General features: G+C 60.4%; 1 protein-coding gene across 1 annotated transcript; it reads left to right on the top strand.

Annotated features, from left to right (window-relative positions):
- The first annotated feature begins 1,973 nt into the window (after positions 1-1,973).
- On the top strand, positions 1,974-13,225 carry OLFM2 (olfactomedin 2). Its single transcript, XM_068421749.1, has 6 exons — positions 1,974-2,119; positions 7,000-7,149; positions 9,330-9,485; positions 11,259-11,478; positions 11,779-11,885; positions 12,449-13,225. The coding sequence occupies exons 1-6, from the start codon at positions 1,982-1,984 to the stop codon at positions 13,124-13,126; spliced, it is 1,449 nt and encodes a 482-aa protein (XP_068277850.1). The 5' UTR covers positions 1,974-1,981; the 3' UTR covers positions 13,127-13,225.
- The last annotated feature ends 4,540 nt before the right edge of the window (positions 13,226-17,765 follow it).

Below are 17,765 nucleotides of genomic sequence, written 5' to 3'. Positions count from 1 at the left end.
GGCAATGGCACCGCGTGCCAGTGGCATCCTTGTGCCGGGGCGGAGGTGACAAGGTGGGGAGGTCCCGAGGGGTGACACCGCGAGGACGTGGCTCCGTGTCCCTGTGTCCCCCCTGTACCCCGAGGCTGCCCCCGTCCTCCAAACCGCCTCGGCCCATCCCTGGGTGTCCCCACCATGGGGACAGGGCCAGTTTGGGGGCTCCATGGTGGCCCTGTCCCCCCCATGGGTGAGTAGCCGGAGCCGTGGGCCCGGCCTGGCGTGATTTGTAATTAAGCCGCTCGTTATTAGCAGCCGGCCCTGCTGAATATTCAGCAGCGGTTGCGCAGCCTGTTGAATATGCATGAGCTGGGGCTGCCAGGCTGGGGGCTGCGCCGGCCTGGCAGGGTCTTCCCCGCAGCTGCTTCCCCGGGGGGGGTTTTGGGGGGTGATGCCGGGGCTGAACCGGGGCAGGATTTATGTCCCAGCTCTGCCCAGAGCGTGGCCCTGCCACCGCCCTGCTCGTGTCCCCAAGCTGCAGGTGCTGGTGTGGGACCCCCAGACCCCCCCTCCCTCTGTGGGTGCTCCCTATCCGGGGGGGTGATGGGGCAGGGATGGGGTGTGGGGACCCATCTGGGGATGGAGGGGGTTCAACAAGCCCCGGGGGGGCTTTGGGGCCTCCGGATCTCCCCCTTCCCCCCCTAAATGGTGCCCCCAGCCCCCCAGCAGGGTTGGGGTCGGGGTGGCCCCACTGAGCCCCCCCCGTGCACCCCAGCACCCCGCTCAGCCCCACGTAACGAGCCGTTCCCAGGCTGGGCTGCAAGGGGACACTGCCACGGGGTGACGGAGGGGTGGGGAGGAGGTTTGGGGGTCACAAAGGGGGGGTGTCCCCCCCCTCCCACGCTGTCGTGGCTCTGCAGAGCCCCTCAGATGAAGGTGCCCACCCGGTGCACCCCGGTGACACGCTCGCCCCGTGGGTGTCCCCGTGGGAGCACGTGGCTCGTGGCGGGTGGGTGATGGGGGGGTTTGAAGCCCTGTCCCATGGTTATGGGGTCACCCCCCCCAAAAAAAAATGGGTTGGGGGGGGTGGGCTGTCCGTGTGCTGAGCGTGGCTGTCCCCACGCGGTGGCACTGCGTGACCGCGACACGGGAGACGGTGGCAAACCCAGAGCGAGGATGGTCAGAGCCTCGGGGGGGGGGGTCCAGCTGCACCCAGGGGGGCTCATGGGGGGGCACCCAGCGGCAGAGGGTTTGGGGTGTCCGGGGGGGACCCCAGGGATGTCGCGCTGGGGGAGGTGGGGGGAGGGGGAGGGTCTCATGGGGGGGTCCCCAGAGCCGTGGGCTGCTGGTGAGGATGGAGATGAGGATTTGGGGTGTCTGGGGGGAGTCTTGGGGGGGCTGGGTGCTGGGGGGTGGCTGCAGCCTCCAGACCAGGCTGCGGGTGCGGAGGTCCCTGATACTGGTACCAGTGCGAGGGAGGGGGGGGGTCTACGGGGGTCCCGCTCCCCAAACCGGGGGTCTCCGGGGTCCTGTTACCCCAGACCGGGGGTCTCCGGGGACCTCCTCCCCCAAACCGGGGGTCTCCGGGGTCCTGCTCCCCCAGACCGGGGGTCTCCGGGGTCCCGCTCCCCCAGACCGAGGGTCTCCGGGGTCCTGCTCCCCCAGACCAAGCCATACCGGGCTACTCCAAAGGCAGCTGAGGTGGATGGTGCTGTGCCGTGCCGGATAGGACCATCCCAAACCGGGGCCGTACCGGTCAGACCCGCCCTAAACCGGGGCCGTACCGGGCAGACCCGCCCTAAACCGGGGCCGTACCGAGCTGGCCCGGAGCCAGCGACGCCGACGTCACTCCGGAGCGGTTCCGGCCCCGTTTATAAAGGCGAACGCGGCTCAAAGGGGCTCCGCTAAGCGGCGGGGACGGCGGTGGGCACCGGTCCCGGTACCGGGGGGGTGGTGGGAGGGGTGTGTGTGTGTGGCGGGGGGGTGATGGGCAGGCGACGGCGACATGACGGTGCCGCTGCTGAAGATCGGCGCCGTGCTCAGCACCATGGCCATGGTCACCAACTGGATGTCCCAAACGCTGCCGTCGCTCGTGGGACTCAACGGTACCGCCGTGTCCCGGGCCGGCACCTCCGAGAAGATCGTGAGTCGGTCCGGTACCGGGGAGGGGAGAGGCGGCGGGGGGGAGGGTGGGTACCCCGGGGGATGCTCGGGCTGCGGCGAGGAGCTGCGCCACCGGCACCGGCACCCACCGGGGTCGGGCTGCCCCGGGATGCGGAGCACCGGGACCCCTCCCTTTATCCTGCCCCCCCCGCCCCGGGCATGGGGTCCCCCCCATTCTCCTTTCCTCCTGGGCAGGAGGCACCGGGGACGCCCCCCACCCCGTTAATGGGCATCCCCCCTCCTTCCTCCCGGGATGCGGAGCACCGGGACCCCCCTCTTCCTCCCCCCCCGGGCACGGGGACCCCCGTCCGCCCTCCCCCGGGCACCCCCCCCCGCTCATGAACACCCCCCCCCCCTCCCTTCCTCCCGGGCAGGGTGAACCGGGACCCCCCCGGCCCGTTAATGGGCACCCCCCTCCCTTCCTCCCTGGATGCGCCACACCGGGACCCCCCCTCTTCCTCCCCCCGGGTACGGGGACCCCCCTCTGCCTTCCCCCGGGCACCTCCACTCATCCTCCCTTCCTCCCGGTGAGGACCCCCCCCCACCCCGTTCATGGGCAAACCCCCTCCCTTCCTCCCGGGCAGGACGCACCGGGACCCCCCTCTAAACCCCCGGGCATGGAGACCCCCCCCCCCCTCCGCCCTCCCCGGGCACCCCCCGCTCATGGACACCCCCTCACCCTCCCTCCCTCCCGATCATGGGCAGACCGGGACCCCCCCCGACATGGGACCCCCCCTCCGCTTTCCCCCTGGGCACAGGACCCCCCCCCTCCACCGGGGATTCCCTGGGCTTGGGGACCCCCACTCTGGGCAGGGCACACAGGACCCCCCCGGGGCATGGGGGTCTCCCCTGCTCCCTGCCTTCCCCCCCCACACCCAAGGCAGGGTGCACTGGGGACCCCCTGTTAGACAAGGGGACCCCTGTGAGGGGGTGGGGGGGTCCTGACCCCCTTCTTTACCCTGGGCAGTTCCTGGGGACTGAGTGGGGAGGCCTGGACGTCCCCCCCCCCCCCCCCCAGGGTCCTGCTGCTCCCCCCGGCCAGGGGAGGCTCATGGGGGGGGGAAACCAGCCAGGGAGGAGGGGGTGAACCCCCCCAATTCACAGGACCCTGGGCACCCCCCCCCTTCCCCAGGCAGGGACCCCCCAAATGTCCCCTGGGATGTCGGGGGTGGGGGGGGGGGGGGCACACATGTTTTGGGGGGCTGCAACGGCAGCGCTGGGGCTGGGCTGGGCCCCGGGTGATGCCGCAGGCACGGGGGAGCCCCCGGGGAGGGCTGGGCGATGCGGTCGGTGCTGTGGGGGCCTGGCTGGTGCCCAACCGTAGCTGAGGTGGGGGGGGGCCGTGATATGGGGGTGGGGGGCACGTCCTTCGTCATGAGAAAACCCCTCTGGTAGCTGGAGCCTCCCCGTGGGGGTCTGGGCACCCAATTTGGGGGGGGGGGGCCGTGGTGGGGGATCCTGCCAAGGCGGGTGCGTCATGGTGTTGCCAGCGCCGATCTCGGGTGTGGGATGGGGGGGGGGGGGCACGATTCGGTTTGGGGGTGTTGGAGGAAGAAGCTGGCACAGCCCAGCTGGAGCCCGCTGGCAGCTGGGCTGGCAGATGTGGCACCAATTGGCTCCATGTGCCCCCCCCCCAAGTCCTGGCAGTGACCTCCCCAGGACCCCCGGCAGAGCCCTCGGGGGGTCACCGGGCTGCACCCCACCTCGGGTGTGCCAGCCCCAGCCATGAGGGTCCTTCCCTGCAGCCCCCAACCCACCCCACAGGGACCCCCCCCCATCCCTCGGGGGCGTTTTTGGGGTGCCGTTCCCAGCGGGGCTCCTGCGGAGGAGGATGAGCGCGGTGGCCTTCGTCGCCGCAGCCCCGCGTGTGGCAGCTGGCGGGGGGGGGGGGGTCTCACCAGGAGCCACCGACCAGGCGATCGTGGCGCAGGGTAATTAGCGGTGCCGGGGGTAAAGCAGAGGCCGCTCGACAATAATTGGCTGATCATTAGCGTTCGTTGTAAAATCATTAATCAGCGGGGACGGGGCGTCGCTAATGCGGCTGCGACGGGCTCGGCGCAGCCGCCGCCGCCGGGACGACGTGCCGGGGTGCGAGGGGACGACGTGTGGGACTGTGGGGGTGCGAGGGGACAATGTGCCACCCATGGGGTGCGAGGGGTCCCTGGGATGATGTGCCGGAGCGTGGGGTGGAGGGGACGACGTGCCGGGGCGCGAGGGGACCCCAGGACGTTGTGCCAAGATGCAAGGGGCCACCAGGACGATGTGCCGGCACGTGGGGTGCGAGGGGACCCCAGGATGACGTGCCGGGGTGCGAGGAGACCCCCATGTGCTCCCCGCCTTGGCTGTGGCTCCGGTGATGCCCGGCGCGGCCTTTGCCGGCGTTCAGAGACTCTCAAAGCCCCTTTCTAGAAAACTGCGGCTCCTTTCCTGCCCCGCCGTCCGGAGGCGGATTCACCCAGCCCAGCCCCGGGTGCTCCCGTCACCTCGGCCCCGTGGGACGCTGGTTTTTGGGGACACCGTTGCTGTGCGCCACGGTGCCGGAGCGGGCGATGGCTTGTGGTTTGTCGTGGAGGAGGAGAACCACGATGGAGAGAGCCCCGAGCATCCTCGGAGGAGCCCGGAGCATCGAATTAATAACCCCGCGACAGCTTGCACGGGCTGCGTTTAACCTAATAATATCGCCCGTAACCGCCGCCGCCAGGCCCCTGCGCCGCAGCGGGCACAGCTGCCCCCCACCTCCACCCTACCCGGGGGGCTGGATGCAGCCCTGGGGCATCTCCTGGGGTTTGGCTCTCGCCCAGGGTCCATCACCGGCACCCTGGGGTCACTCACGGTGGACCCCAGCGTCCCTGCGCCGCGGGGAGCCCGATCTGGCGAGCGGAGGAGCTTTGCCGGGCTCCGGCTCGGTGGTTCTGAGCGCTGGCGGCCGCATCCTGCCCGCCCCAGCCCGCTCCCTGCCATCATTTATGCATGAGCCCTCCATGAAGTATTGATGGCCGCCGTGGCCGGGCGGGTGCCGGGCAGAGGGAAATGGTTCCTCGGCGGCTGCGGGTGCCCCCGGCGTCGCTTCGGGCTCTTTCATTCCAGCAGCTTTTTTTTGCGGGGGGAAGAAATGAAGATTTTTGGTGTACGGGATGTTCCCAGGGTCCTGAGGGTGGGAGATTGGGGGGTGCCAGCCCCGTGCCGTGGGTGCCAGCCCTGTGCCATGGGTGCCAGCCCCGTGCCGTGCCCGGAGCAGCTTGGGGGGGACCCTTCTTGCCACGAGAACCCCAATTTAGGGGGGTGGGACTGCACAGGGCCATGCATTAAGTCTTTCCCCACGTGTATATCTGATAATTGTGCATCATATAATTAATATGCAGTAAGTGGCCATCACGGTGCCATCACCGTCGCGACGCCATCCACCACCACGACGCCATCCACCGACACCTTCCCAAGGGCTCGTTATCCCACGACGTGGCTCGCCACCAGCCAAGGCTACCGAGGGCTCCGCGCTGGGGCTGGGCTGAATAAATCCTTTATTATTTCCCTTTTCCCCCTGTGATAACTCAGGAATTTACTTGGTTGAGTTTTTCTGCCGCCGTCGGTTCATTTATCCTGGTCGGAGCTCGGCGTTCAGCCGCTGCCGTGGCCAATAAATCCCTCCCGATGTGAAACATGAAGTTAAAAACCGCTGCGTGTAAAGGAAAAAGTATCGTCCCCGGCTTGTAACAGGGAACGGGTCGTTTATCTCTGCCCGGCTCGGGGAGAGCGATGAGTTTGCTCTTGATTTTCATAATTAATAATTATGAATTACCCATGAAATGCTAAATGGCCCGGCGCAAAAAACGCCGGCTTATGGCGCGAATAAATCAGGCGAAGAGGAGGAAGGAGGGGGGCGGCGGTGGATGGTTCTCCGCTCAGTTTTCAGGGCGAGCGTGGTGGGACCCGGCCGAAAACGGGGTGGGGGGAGGCGGCAGGAGGCTGGGGTGGGTGCCCCCCTCCACGGCTGCGTTGGGAGACCAAAAGCAAAACCCCTGAGCCTGGAGTTGCCTGGAAAAGGTGCAGTTGGAGGCAAAAAATTGGCTTCCTGGGGGCTGGTGGGATGCTCGGTGGGCTGGGGATGCCCAGGCGCCCACCTGGGTGCCCACCCCGGTGCCCACCCAGGCAGGGGGATGCGCTGGTGTTTCCCCACCGCTGTCGAAGGGACCTGACGTTCAAAGGGAAGGAATTAGCGATCTGGACCCGTAGCTCCGCTCCCCTCCCAGGCGAGGCGGTGGCAGCGGAGGGAATTCCTGCCTCGTCAGCTCATTAGTGGGGAAATTACACCGGGCTGGGGGTGTGGGAGGAAGAGGAGAGACAAGGAGGTGATGAAGAGCGTTTTCTCGTTGTTTCTTCCCATCCTGATGTCGTTTCGTGGCCGGTCCTGGAGCGCTGGGAAGCCGAAATCGCTGTATTTGGAGCAGATCGCTGCGGTGAAATGAGTCTCGGAGTGTGTGTGTGTGGGGGGCGAATATTAATTGACCTGGATAAAAAAAACCTGAAAGGAGGAAAAATGTGAAGCGACTCGGATGTGATTTGGGGGAGCTGCGTGGGACGTGGCAGGGCTGCGCCGTGGTGGGGTGGCTTTGACGGCGATGGGACGGTTCAGGAAGGGTTTGGTGGGCTCATGCCGGCGCCGGGACGTTGCTCCCTCGCTGGCTTGTCCCCAGCCAGGTGCCGGCAGGAGGGAAGGATGCTCCGGTGTCTTGCCGAGGCGATGCAGTGCCGCCAGCCCGGCGGTTTTGGGGAAGCCCTGGCGCGCGTGGGGAGCCTGGCGCGGGCGGGCGAGTGGCTCCGGCGCCCTTCAGAGCCCTGATGTCTCCCCTCTCTCTCCCACAGACCCTTTTCCAGAGCCCCGACGAGGGCTGGCAGGTTTACACCTCGGCGCAAGCCCCCGACGGCAAATGCCTCTGCACGGCCGTCATCCCCGTGCAGGGCACCTGCTCCCGCGACCTGCGCAGCCACCAGCTCCGCCAGCTCATGGAGAAGGTGAGCGGCGGGACCAAGCGCGCTAACGAAGCCGTTAATTGGTGGGTAGGGGGATGCACGTGCCCGGTGTGGGTGCGATGGGCTCGTCCCTTCTCCTGGGGCTACGTCCCGGTGAGGACACCCCCCGTCCCCGCGTAACATCGCCGGGCGAAGAGCACGAGCATCCTTCACGCTGCCACATCCCACCACGAAGGGGAGCGCTGGCGTCCTCCCACGTGGCCCTCGGGTTTGCCGGGAAGGGTGTCACAGCGTGGCCCTGGTGCCACCGGCACGTGGCCGTGCCCTCGCCGCCCACAGCGAGATGAAATCAGCCCCGGGAGAGAAAGCCCGAGGGTGTTTTACCCCACAGCCCCGTGAGCCAAATGATGTTTCACAGGTGGTTTTTCCCCCGCCCGATGGAGGGTGCGTGGGGTTTCCCACAGCGAGGATCCACGTAGGATGTGTGGGATTTTCCCACAGAGGGCACGTGGGGTTTCCCACGGCGAGGATCCACGTAGGATGTGTGGGATTTTCCCACAGAGGACACGTGGGGTTTCCCACAGCGAGGATCCACGTAGGATGTGTGGGATTTTCCCACGGAGGGCACGTGGGGTTTCCCACAGCGAGGATCCACGTAGGATGCGTGGGATTTTCCCACGGCGAGGATCCATGGAGGACATGTGGGGTTTCCCATGGTGAGAATCCACATAGGATGTGTGGGATTTTCCCACGTAGGATGCGTGGGGTTTCCCACGATGAGGATCCACGTAGGATGTGTGGGATTTTCCCACGGCGAGGATCCACGTAGGATGCGTGGGATTTTCCCACGGCGAGGATCCGTGGAAGACATGTGGGGTTTCCCATGGTGAGAATCCACATAGGATGTGTAGGATTTTCCCACGGAGCACATGTGGGGTTTCCCACAGCGAGGATCCACGTAGGATGCGTGGGATTTTCCCACAGCGAGGATCCACGTAGGATGTGTGGGATTTTCCCACGGCGAGGATCCATGGAGGACATGTGGGGTTTCCCATGGCGAGGATCCATGTAGGATGTGTGGGATTTTCCCACGTAGGATGCGTGGGGTTTCCCACGATGAGGATCCACGTAGGATGTGTGGGATTTTCCCACAGCGAGGATCCACGGAGGACATGTGGGGTTTCCCACAGTGAGGATCCACGTAGGATGCGTGGGATTTTCCCACAGAGGACACGTGGGGTTTCCCACGGCGAGGATCCACAGAGGATGCGTGGGGTTTCCTATGGTGAGGATCCACGTAGGACACGCGGGGTTTTCCCACAGCGAGGACCCACGTTCCCGGCCCCTTCCCCGTGGGCTCCGCAGCGATGCTGGCACCAGCCGTCCCCCTTCCCCTCCCCGGCGCCGCGTGCCTGCGTGGAGCTCATTTAATTTCCCCCCCCCTCGGTTCTCACACGCCGCAAACCCCATTAAACTTTTATTACACCGCGCTGCACAAACGCCTCGCGAGCGGCTCCCCTCCGAGGCGGCGGCACCGTGAGTACCAGCGGGGCCGGCGCTAATAAATAAATAACCGTTTGAGGGACGCGGCCGCATTCGCATCGTTTAAAAACATAAAAATAAAATAACTTTGCCGGCTGCGGCAGATGAAATTAAAGAATGAAAGCGCACGGAGCGGGCTGGGAAATGTGCGCTGGGGTGGTTTAAAGGATAAAAAAAACAAATAACAGCTGAAGCTGGATGAGTAAAACGCGTTATTTTGTACGTTAAAGCTGCGGGGGGAAGAGATTTTGGGCTGGGAAATGGTGGTTTAAAGCCGGGTGGTTTAAAAAAAAACAAATAAGAGCTGAAGCAGGATGAGTAAAACATTTTATTGGTGTTTTATTTATGTGTAAGATACATTTATTAACGTATTTTAATAAAAATACATTTATTAGTGTATTTTATACATTAAAGCAGTGGGGGGAAGAGTTTTCTCACAAGCATTGGAGGGGGAGCGGCTCGTCCTCCGGCTCCCTGGGGATGGGGACACCGGGATGGGGCGTCCTGGGGCTGTGTCCCCACCAGCACCCCGTGCCACGGGGCTGCTCCTGGGGGCTGCTCTCCCTTCCCCATCCCCTCTCTGCCTCCGCACCCCAAATTCCTCAGGGTTATCGTTAGCAGCGGAGGGGCCGTGTTAATTAGACCGAGGGCTTTATCACCCCCTTCGTCCCACCACGCAGGTGCAGAACATCTCCCAGTCGATGGAGGTGCTGGACCTCCGGACCTACCGGGACCTCCAGTACGTGCGCAACACCGAGTCCCTCATGAAGGGTTTGGACTCCAGGCTGAAGGTGGCCGCTGAGAGCCAGAAGAGCCTCAACGCCAAGAGCTTCCAGGTGAGCCCGCGACCCGCTGCCGCCGCCTCGTGTGCCCGTGGGACCGGCTCCAGCCCTCCTCGAGCACGGGGTGCTGTGGGGTGCTCTGACACCGGTGGGCACCCTGGGAAGGGTCCTGCTTGGGGTGGTCCCGGGGCCGAGCGTCCCTGGGGTGGTCCCGGGGCCGAGCATCCCTGGGGTGGTCTGGGTGGGCGAGCGTCCCTGGGGTGGTCCTGGGGCCGAGCGTCCCTGGGGTGGTCCTGGGGCCGAGCGTCCCTGGGGTGGTCCTGGGGCCGAGCGTCCCTGGGGTGGTCCTGGGGCCGAGCGTCCCTGGGGTGGTCCTAGAGCTGAGCATCCCTGCAGCCCCTGAGCATGCAGGATGTGTGCGCAGTGCAGGAGCGGGACAGGGTGCCCAGCTGCGGTGGGCGCTCAGACAAGGCACAGCGCAAACTGACCCAGGGCCACATCCTGCTGCCTCGCTGGGTGCCGCAGGGGAGCTGTGCCGGTGGCGGGACAGCAGAGCTGGCCATTTCCCAGCCCATCTGCCTGTGAATCGACACCTTTAATTAAACAAGCCCTGTCTCTTCCCTGGCAGAGCCACGATTTCCACCTGACGGGCGGCAGCCGCCAGCGCCGTGCGCTGATCGATGCAGCCTGCGCGTCAGTGCCGCTCGTGCCGCAGCGGCTCTGCACCCCGAGAAAGCCCATTACCCGCCCCCCCGCTGGGGCACTGGTTTATTTTGGGAGCCCTTGGGCTTCATCCCGACAGCTGAAGGGTGTTTGTGTCTCGGGAGCGGCTGGTTCTTGGTGCTGAGCTGGGCTGGAGGATGCTTGGGTGGATGCCGGGCGCTGCCGGTTGCAGAGACGAGACATTGATTAAACATCTGAGCTGCAGCGAATGTCTCGGCTGGTTTAATCACAGCGGGAGGTGCTGAGCCCCACGAGGCGGGGGGGGACGGAGCTCACAGAGCTGAGCATCCCTGGGGTGATGCCAGAGCTGAGCATCCCTGGGGTGGTCCCGGGGCCGAGCATCCCTGGGGTGGTCCCGGGGGCGAGCATCCCTGGGTGGTCCTGGGGCTGAGCATCCCTGCGGTGGTCCCGGGGCTGAGCATCCCTGCGGTGATGCCAGAGCTGAGCATCCCTGCGGTGGTCCCAGGGCTGAGCATCCCTGTGGCACACAGGGTGCTTGGGTGCACACGCACCCATTGCCTAGAGCCATCGCCCATCCCTGGCACGCTCTCCCCACCCTGTACTTGCACCCTGGTCCCACATAGGCTGGACCTGCTCAGCCTTCGCCTGCGGGACGTGTTGCCTGGGTGCTTCCAGGCCAAGGTCAGAACGCCTCAACCTTCTCCTCGTGCTAAAATAAGGAGAGATTTTTAACCCCTGGGCCTGGCATATAACGAGAGCCTGTTGCTCTCCTTCCCCTGCCCTGGGGAAGGGGATGTCAGCCCACGCTCCCGCAGCGGGGCCGCATCCTGCCTGGTTCTGACTCTGCAGAGCGAGGCGATGGCATCGGCTGCGGCTGATTCGTGAGCTCCCTCTCCCCGAGCGCTTGGAAGATGCAAAGCCTCGTAATCGTTATTAATTACCAACCCAGGGAACAGGGCTCGTCTCTGGAGTGTTAACGAGGCTGCGCTCGGTGATAGGCGCCGCCAGGCTGGAAAGCTCCGTGTTACCCCTGGAGGGATGGACAGGCAGACAGCAGACATGGGGCCAAGCACCACCAGGCTCCGAGCAGGGGGTTAATTAAATTGGGGGGGGGGTTTGTTTCCCCTCGCACCCCTTAAACAGGAGCTCAAGGAGAAGATGACGGAGCTGCTGCCTCTCACGCCCGTCCTGGATCAGTACAAGTCGGACACGAGGCTCATTGTGCACCTGAAGGAGGAGGTGAGGAACCTCTCCGGGATCTTGCTGGCCATCCAGGAGGAGATGGGCGCCTACGACTACGAGGAGCTGCAGCAGCGGGTGCTGACGCTGGAGGCACGGCTGCACGCCTGCATGCAAAAACTGGGTACGATCCTCCCCCTCCAGCGCCACGGCTCTGGGCTGGGTGGGCACCCAGGTCCCCCACACTGGCACAGGAGCCACTTTTCCTTGCTCAGGAAGAGCTGCCAGAGCCCAGCGGTGCCTTTTCCTTGAGCATCCCCTAATCCTGCTGCCCTGTCACTCCTGGGGGGTCCCTGGGGTGAAGGGGAGCCCTGGTTCCTCCCTGCTCGGCGCGGGATGCTCGTGGGACTGGAGGGAGCTGGGCAGTGGCGTGGCCCTGGACGCCCACCCCTGACGCCGAGCTCTTTTTTCTGCCCATTCCCAGGCTGCGGGAAGCTGACGGGTGTCAGTAACCCCATCACCATCCGAGCGTCGGGCTCCCGCTTCGGCTCGTGGATGACCGACACGATGACACCCAGCGCCGACAGCCGGGTGAGTGACCCACAGGGATGGGTGGGGGGGGACACACAGACCTGCCTGGGCTTCCCGTGGCTCTTTTGTGGGTGTTTTACCCCCAAACCCTCCCAGCCCAAGCAGGGGTGACTTTTGCAGGTGGGCAGCTCCTCTTTTGGCAGCCCTGGCTCTGGATTTTTACTCCTTGGGCACCGTGTCCCCTGCAACCTGCCTGGCTCGTGCTGCCGTGTCCCTTCGGGCTGTGTCTCCGTGGGTGCACGCTCCCTGGGGTGCACGCCGCCCATGCACCCGGGGTACACACTGCTTGGGGTGCCCGTGCCCTTGGTGCACCAAGAACTCAATCAGGCTGGACGTTGCTAATGAAGCGCACCCACTTATTAAAAATTAGCTGATCATTTGATCAGCAGAGAGAGCAGAAAACACGTTTAAAGGGGGAAGCCAGAAAAATCGGGTGTCCCAGCAGGGTAAATGGCTGTGTGTGGTGGTGGTGGGTTGTGCAGGACATGGATCTTGTCCCTCTGTCCTTGATGGGGGTGGGAGCCCCGTTTTGGCCGGGCACCCCTAACCCGCGCCCGCTGCAGGTGTGGTACATGGACGGTTACTACAAGGGTCGCCGTGTCTTGGAGTTTCGGACCTTGAACGACTTCGTGACGGGTCAGAACTTCGTGCAGCATCTCCTGCCTCACCCCTGGGCCGGCACCGGCCACGTCGTCTTCAACGGGTCCCTCTACTACAACAAATACCAGAGTAACATCGCGGTGAAGTACCACTTTCGCTCCCGCAGCGTGCTGGTGCAGCGCAGCCTCGCCGGCGCCGGCTACAACAACACCTTCCCTTACTCTTGGGGCGGTTTCTCCGACATCGACTTCATGGTGGACGAGAACGGGCTGTGGGCCGTCTACACCACCAACCAAAACGCCGGCAACATCGTGGTGAGCCGCGTGGACCCCCAGACGCTGGAAGTCCTGCGGAGCTGGGACACGGGCTACCCGAAGCGAAGCGCCGGCGAGTCCTTCATGATCTGCGGCACGCTCTACGTCACCAACTCCCACCTGGCCGGCGCCAAGATCTATTTCGCCTACTACACAAACACTTCCAGCTACGAATACACGGATATTCCCTTCCACAACCAGTATTCCCACATATCCATGCTGGACTACAACCCACGGGAGAGGGTGCTCTACACCTGGAACAACGGCCACCAGGTCATCTACAACGTCACGCTCTTCCACGTCATAAAGACGTCGGGTGAGCTGTGACCACCCCGCGCCGGACTCCTCTGCTCTCCTTCCCCAGCTCTTTTTATTTTTCTACACTTCAGCCTCGGTCATTCCCTCTAGGGGATGGAGCCTTCCTCCTCCTCCTCCTCCTCCTCTTTGATTTTTATTTTTTTTTTTAGATTTCTTTGGTTTCCTCCCGCGGGTCATGGCGCATGGATCTCTTCTGCCTTCATTTGAGCCGACCTCGGTTGGTTTTTTTTTTGTTTTATTTTTTTTAATTTACATCTTTTATTTTGACAGCAAATAAAAACGGTCTCTTCGACGTTTGATGGGGCTCATGCTGCTATTTTTTTTTCCCCCTCTGATTTTTAAAAATAATTATTATTCTTTGTCCCTTGCTGGCTTGGTTTCCCCCTCCCTTTCCTTCATCCCCTCTGCCGGTGGATGCCAGGAGCCGGCTGTCATCTCCAGCCCTCTCCTCCAGATGTTGTTTATGGGCATGTTTAATGCATGCGAGTGCGGCGCTGGGGAAATTACAGCAGAGCTGGGCGAGGCGAGGAGGAAGGGAAGGGAAATTATAGTGCAGCTGCAGCGAGAAGGGGGGGAGCAGACCCTGCAAGGGGGGGAGCAGACCTTGCGTGGGTGGCTCGCCCCAAAATGAGCACCCAATGAAGCTGGGGGCAGCAGGATCCTGGCTCTGGGGGAGAGCAGGAACCTGCTGCCCAGGGATGAGGAGGGATGGAGGAGATGAGGAGAGGTGGAGGGGATGGAAGGGGTGGAGGAGATGGAAGGGATGGAGGAGATGTGGAGGGGATGGAAGGGGTGGAGGGGATGGAAGAGGTGGAGGAGATGTGGAAAGCATGGAAGGGGTGGAGGAGATGATGGAGGAGATGGGGTGGGAGGGGAAAAAGGGACAGAGGGACATGGGGCTGGAGGAGGCAAAGGGACTGGTGCCGCACGGGGCTCAGCGGGCAGCCTCACCTGCACTTGGGTGAACCTCCTGTGGGCATGGTCGGGCGTAATAAAGCTTGAAATGGTCCCGTAAAATCAAGTTGCAGAGCTGAGCCTCCAGGGCTATGGGTCAGTCTGGACCCTGCGAGGTGCTTTGTAAATGGGGGGGGGACCCCTGCAAGCAGAGATCCCCCCAGCCCTGAGCAGAGAGCTGCGTGGGGATGCTGGCAGGATGGGGACGAGGGCGGAGATGGGGACAGGGTGTGTTAAAGCTCGCAGGGGTCACATCAGCCCTTCGATTCCCCACCGCAGCCCCGGGGCCTTTGCAGGGTTTGGGCAGGGGAAAGGGGGGGCCTGGACCCTCCATCCCTGCCCCAGGGAACGGCCTCGTGGGGCCGGTGCCTGCGGCGAGAACATAAAACCGGAGCTGGAGGCATCGGTCACGTTTATTCTCCTCTCAAAGAGGAGTGGGGAACAAGAGGATAATCCCCGCTAATCCCATCAGCTGCTCATGTGTGGGCGCGGAGGCTGCGGTGACGGCACCACAGAAGGTCCCTGGACCTCGGCGTCCCCGGCAGCTCCGTGTCCCGTGCCCTGGTCAGTCGTTCCTGTGGCTGACACAGAGCCGCGGGGGTGGCCACCCACAGCCAAACCCCCCCTTCAAACCCTGCCCCACGGCTTCTCTCCAAGACTCTCCCCACTTCCCCCTGTCCCCTCGTGCTGGTGATCGTCCCCCACCTTCAAACCCCGGCTGGATTCGTGTCCCAAAGTGCCACCGTGGCGCTCGGTCACGACGATCGATGGGGCTCAGATAAAGCTTTGGGGAAAGGCTCAGAGTGGGGGGAGCACCGGGACGAGGACGATGCCACCGACTGCCACGCAGGGACCTTGGTCACCTTCCCTGCACCCCCTCAACATCAAGTGTCCTTAGAGGGGGACCCTGCGTGGGGACGGGGACGCGACTGGAGCCCTGTCCCCGCCGAGGCGACGCAGCGAGTGCTGCAGTGCAGCTGCCGGTCGAGGCACGTTCGGTTGGTGCCTACAGCCTGGGAGGGGGAAAAACCAACCCCCGACGTGCTCTTCCTTCGTGTCGCTGTTTATTAGGCTACAAAAGAAAGGGGGAGGTGGGGAAAAAACAACCCCTGGCATTTAATAACCTTGCACATGGAGAACGTCTTTGGGAAGGCAGGCTCTCCGACATCACCCATCCTGCGGGCTGGGGGTTTTTTCCAGCTTATTGTAAATTCTCGCGAAGGCTCAGCCCTAGGAGGAGGCGAGTCGGTGATCCCGGCTGGGGACGGGGCTGGAGGGGTGGGGAGGGAAACGCGAAGGGCTGCGGCGCGTCAGAAATGGGGGTTCCAAAATATTTTGCATTTTCCCAACGCCCAGGTGCCGAGAAACCCCAAAAAAGGGGTTCCGATGGCCCTAGGGCCAGGTCCCTGGCGGCATGGGCTTGGTGGGACCCCCATGGGACCCCCACCCGAGCTGGGGTGACCGTCTGCTGGCTCGCCCAACACCAGCCCGCTCGTTAATAACTCGCTTCGTCATTAAAGCGTCAGCGAATCCGCCCCCGCGCTAATGGTGTTCACTGCGGAGCCGGAGCGTCGCGTCCGCAGCCTCCGCGCCCCGTCGCAGCCCGCCGGGGACGTTCCCCCCCGTGACAAAAAAGCAGCGGGAGCTCAATAATTGAGGGTTATTTACGGCAGGCGAGCGGGTGGGGCTGCGGCGGCTGAAACAGGAGAAAACCTGGGCTGAAATCCCTCGTCCCCCGCCGCTGCCCCTCGCGGGGTTCGATTATCCCCCGATGGGACAATCGATGGGCTGGGGACCCCCCCCCCAGCCCCAACTGCTGCTCTCGGAGGAACCGGCCTCGCAGCACCCCCAGCAGCGGGGAGAGGGGCAGGACCCCCGGAGAGAGACCTGCTCGGGGATAGGCAGATATATCTATAAAGCAGCCAGAAATCTCACGTGGCTGCAATGTAGATAGAAATCTCATCTATAATATATAGATATGAGCTATGAGATAGCTGTGATACAGCCAGATGTTATAAATCTTACCTAAAATATATACATATTAGCTATAAGATAGCCATAATACAGCCAGATGTTATATATCTTATCTAAAATATATACATATTAGCTATATCTGTAATATAGCGAGATATTATCTAGCTTACCTATAATATATACATATTAGCTATATCTGCAATATAGCGAGACATTATATATCAATAATTTATACATATTAACTGTAAGATAGCTGTAATATAGTGAGATGTTCTATATCTTATCTATAATATATATATATTAGCTATAAGGTAGATGTAATATAGCGAGATGTTATCTATTTTATCTATAATATATAAAATAGCTATAAGATAGCTGTAATATAGCAAGATGTTCTTTATCTTACCTAAAATATATACATATCAGCTATGAGTTCTGTAATATAGTGAGATATTATCTCTTACCTATAATATATACACATTAGCTATAAGATAGCTGTAATATAGAGAGATGTTCTAGATCTTATCTCTAATATATACATATTAGCTATATCTGTAATATAGCGAGACATTATATATCAATAATTTATACATATTAACTGTAAGATAGCTGTAATGTATTGAGATGTTCTATATCTTATCTATAATATATACATATTAGCTATAAGGTAGATGTAATATAGTGAGATGTTATCTATTTTATCTATAATATATATAATAGCTATAAGATAGCAATAATATAGCAAGATGTTATATACTTTACCTAAAATATATACATATCAGCTATGAGATCTGTAATATAGCCAAATATTATCTATCTTACCTATAATATACACACATTAGCTATAAATAGTTGTAATATATCAAGATGTTCTAGATCTTATCTATAATATATACATATTAGCTATATCTGTAATACAGCGAGATGTTATATATCTTATCAATAATTTATACATATTAACTGTAAGATACCTGTAATATATTGAGATGTTCTATATCTTATCTATAATATATAGATATATATTAATATAATATAATACTAGCTATAAGGTATCTGTAATATATGAAGATGTATATCTTATCTATAATATACACATATTAGCTATAAGGTAGATGTAATATAGCAAGATGTTATCTATTTTATCTATTATATATATTAGCTATAAGATAGCTGTAATATCAGTATCTATCTTATCTATAATATACACATATTAGCTATAAGATAGCTGTGACATAGCGAGATGCTATATATATCTATAATATATAAATATTAGCTATGATAGCTGTATAAGATAGTTGTATCGAGATGTTATTTTTTTTATATATATATATATATATAAAAAAAATTATATATTTATATAGATAAATTATATTATTTTATCTATAATATATACCAGGGAGCCCCGAGAGCCTGGGGGGGCAGGAGACCCCCCAAACCCTCCTGTTCCCCCCCAGGCTGGGACAGCCCGGCCACGCTGGGGCTGAAATTCCCACTTTAATAATTAACGTGAGATTAAAGATCAATCTAGGGGGGGAATTTTTTTCTTTTAATTAGTATTTTCTTCCAGTGTATCACCAAACGTGCTACGAATAAAACTTCACTTGTGCAGGAGAGGATTTATTTATGAATTTCAGCTGAAATTTGCTCTGCGAGGGCTCGGAGCGGGCGGGCAGGAATACAGATGAGATCGTGCTTCCCGCTGGCAGCTGGAGGTATAAAT

This window comes from Nyctibius grandis, chromosome 35 (assembly GCF_013368605.1).
Source record: "Nyctibius grandis isolate bNycGra1 chromosome 35, bNycGra1.pri, whole genome shotgun sequence".
Taxonomy (NCBI): domain Eukaryota; kingdom Metazoa; phylum Chordata; class Aves; order Nyctibiiformes; family Nyctibiidae; genus Nyctibius; species Nyctibius grandis.
The sequence above is the reverse complement of the archived record's forward strand: the minus strand, read 5'-3'. Positions and strand labels throughout refer to the sequence as shown.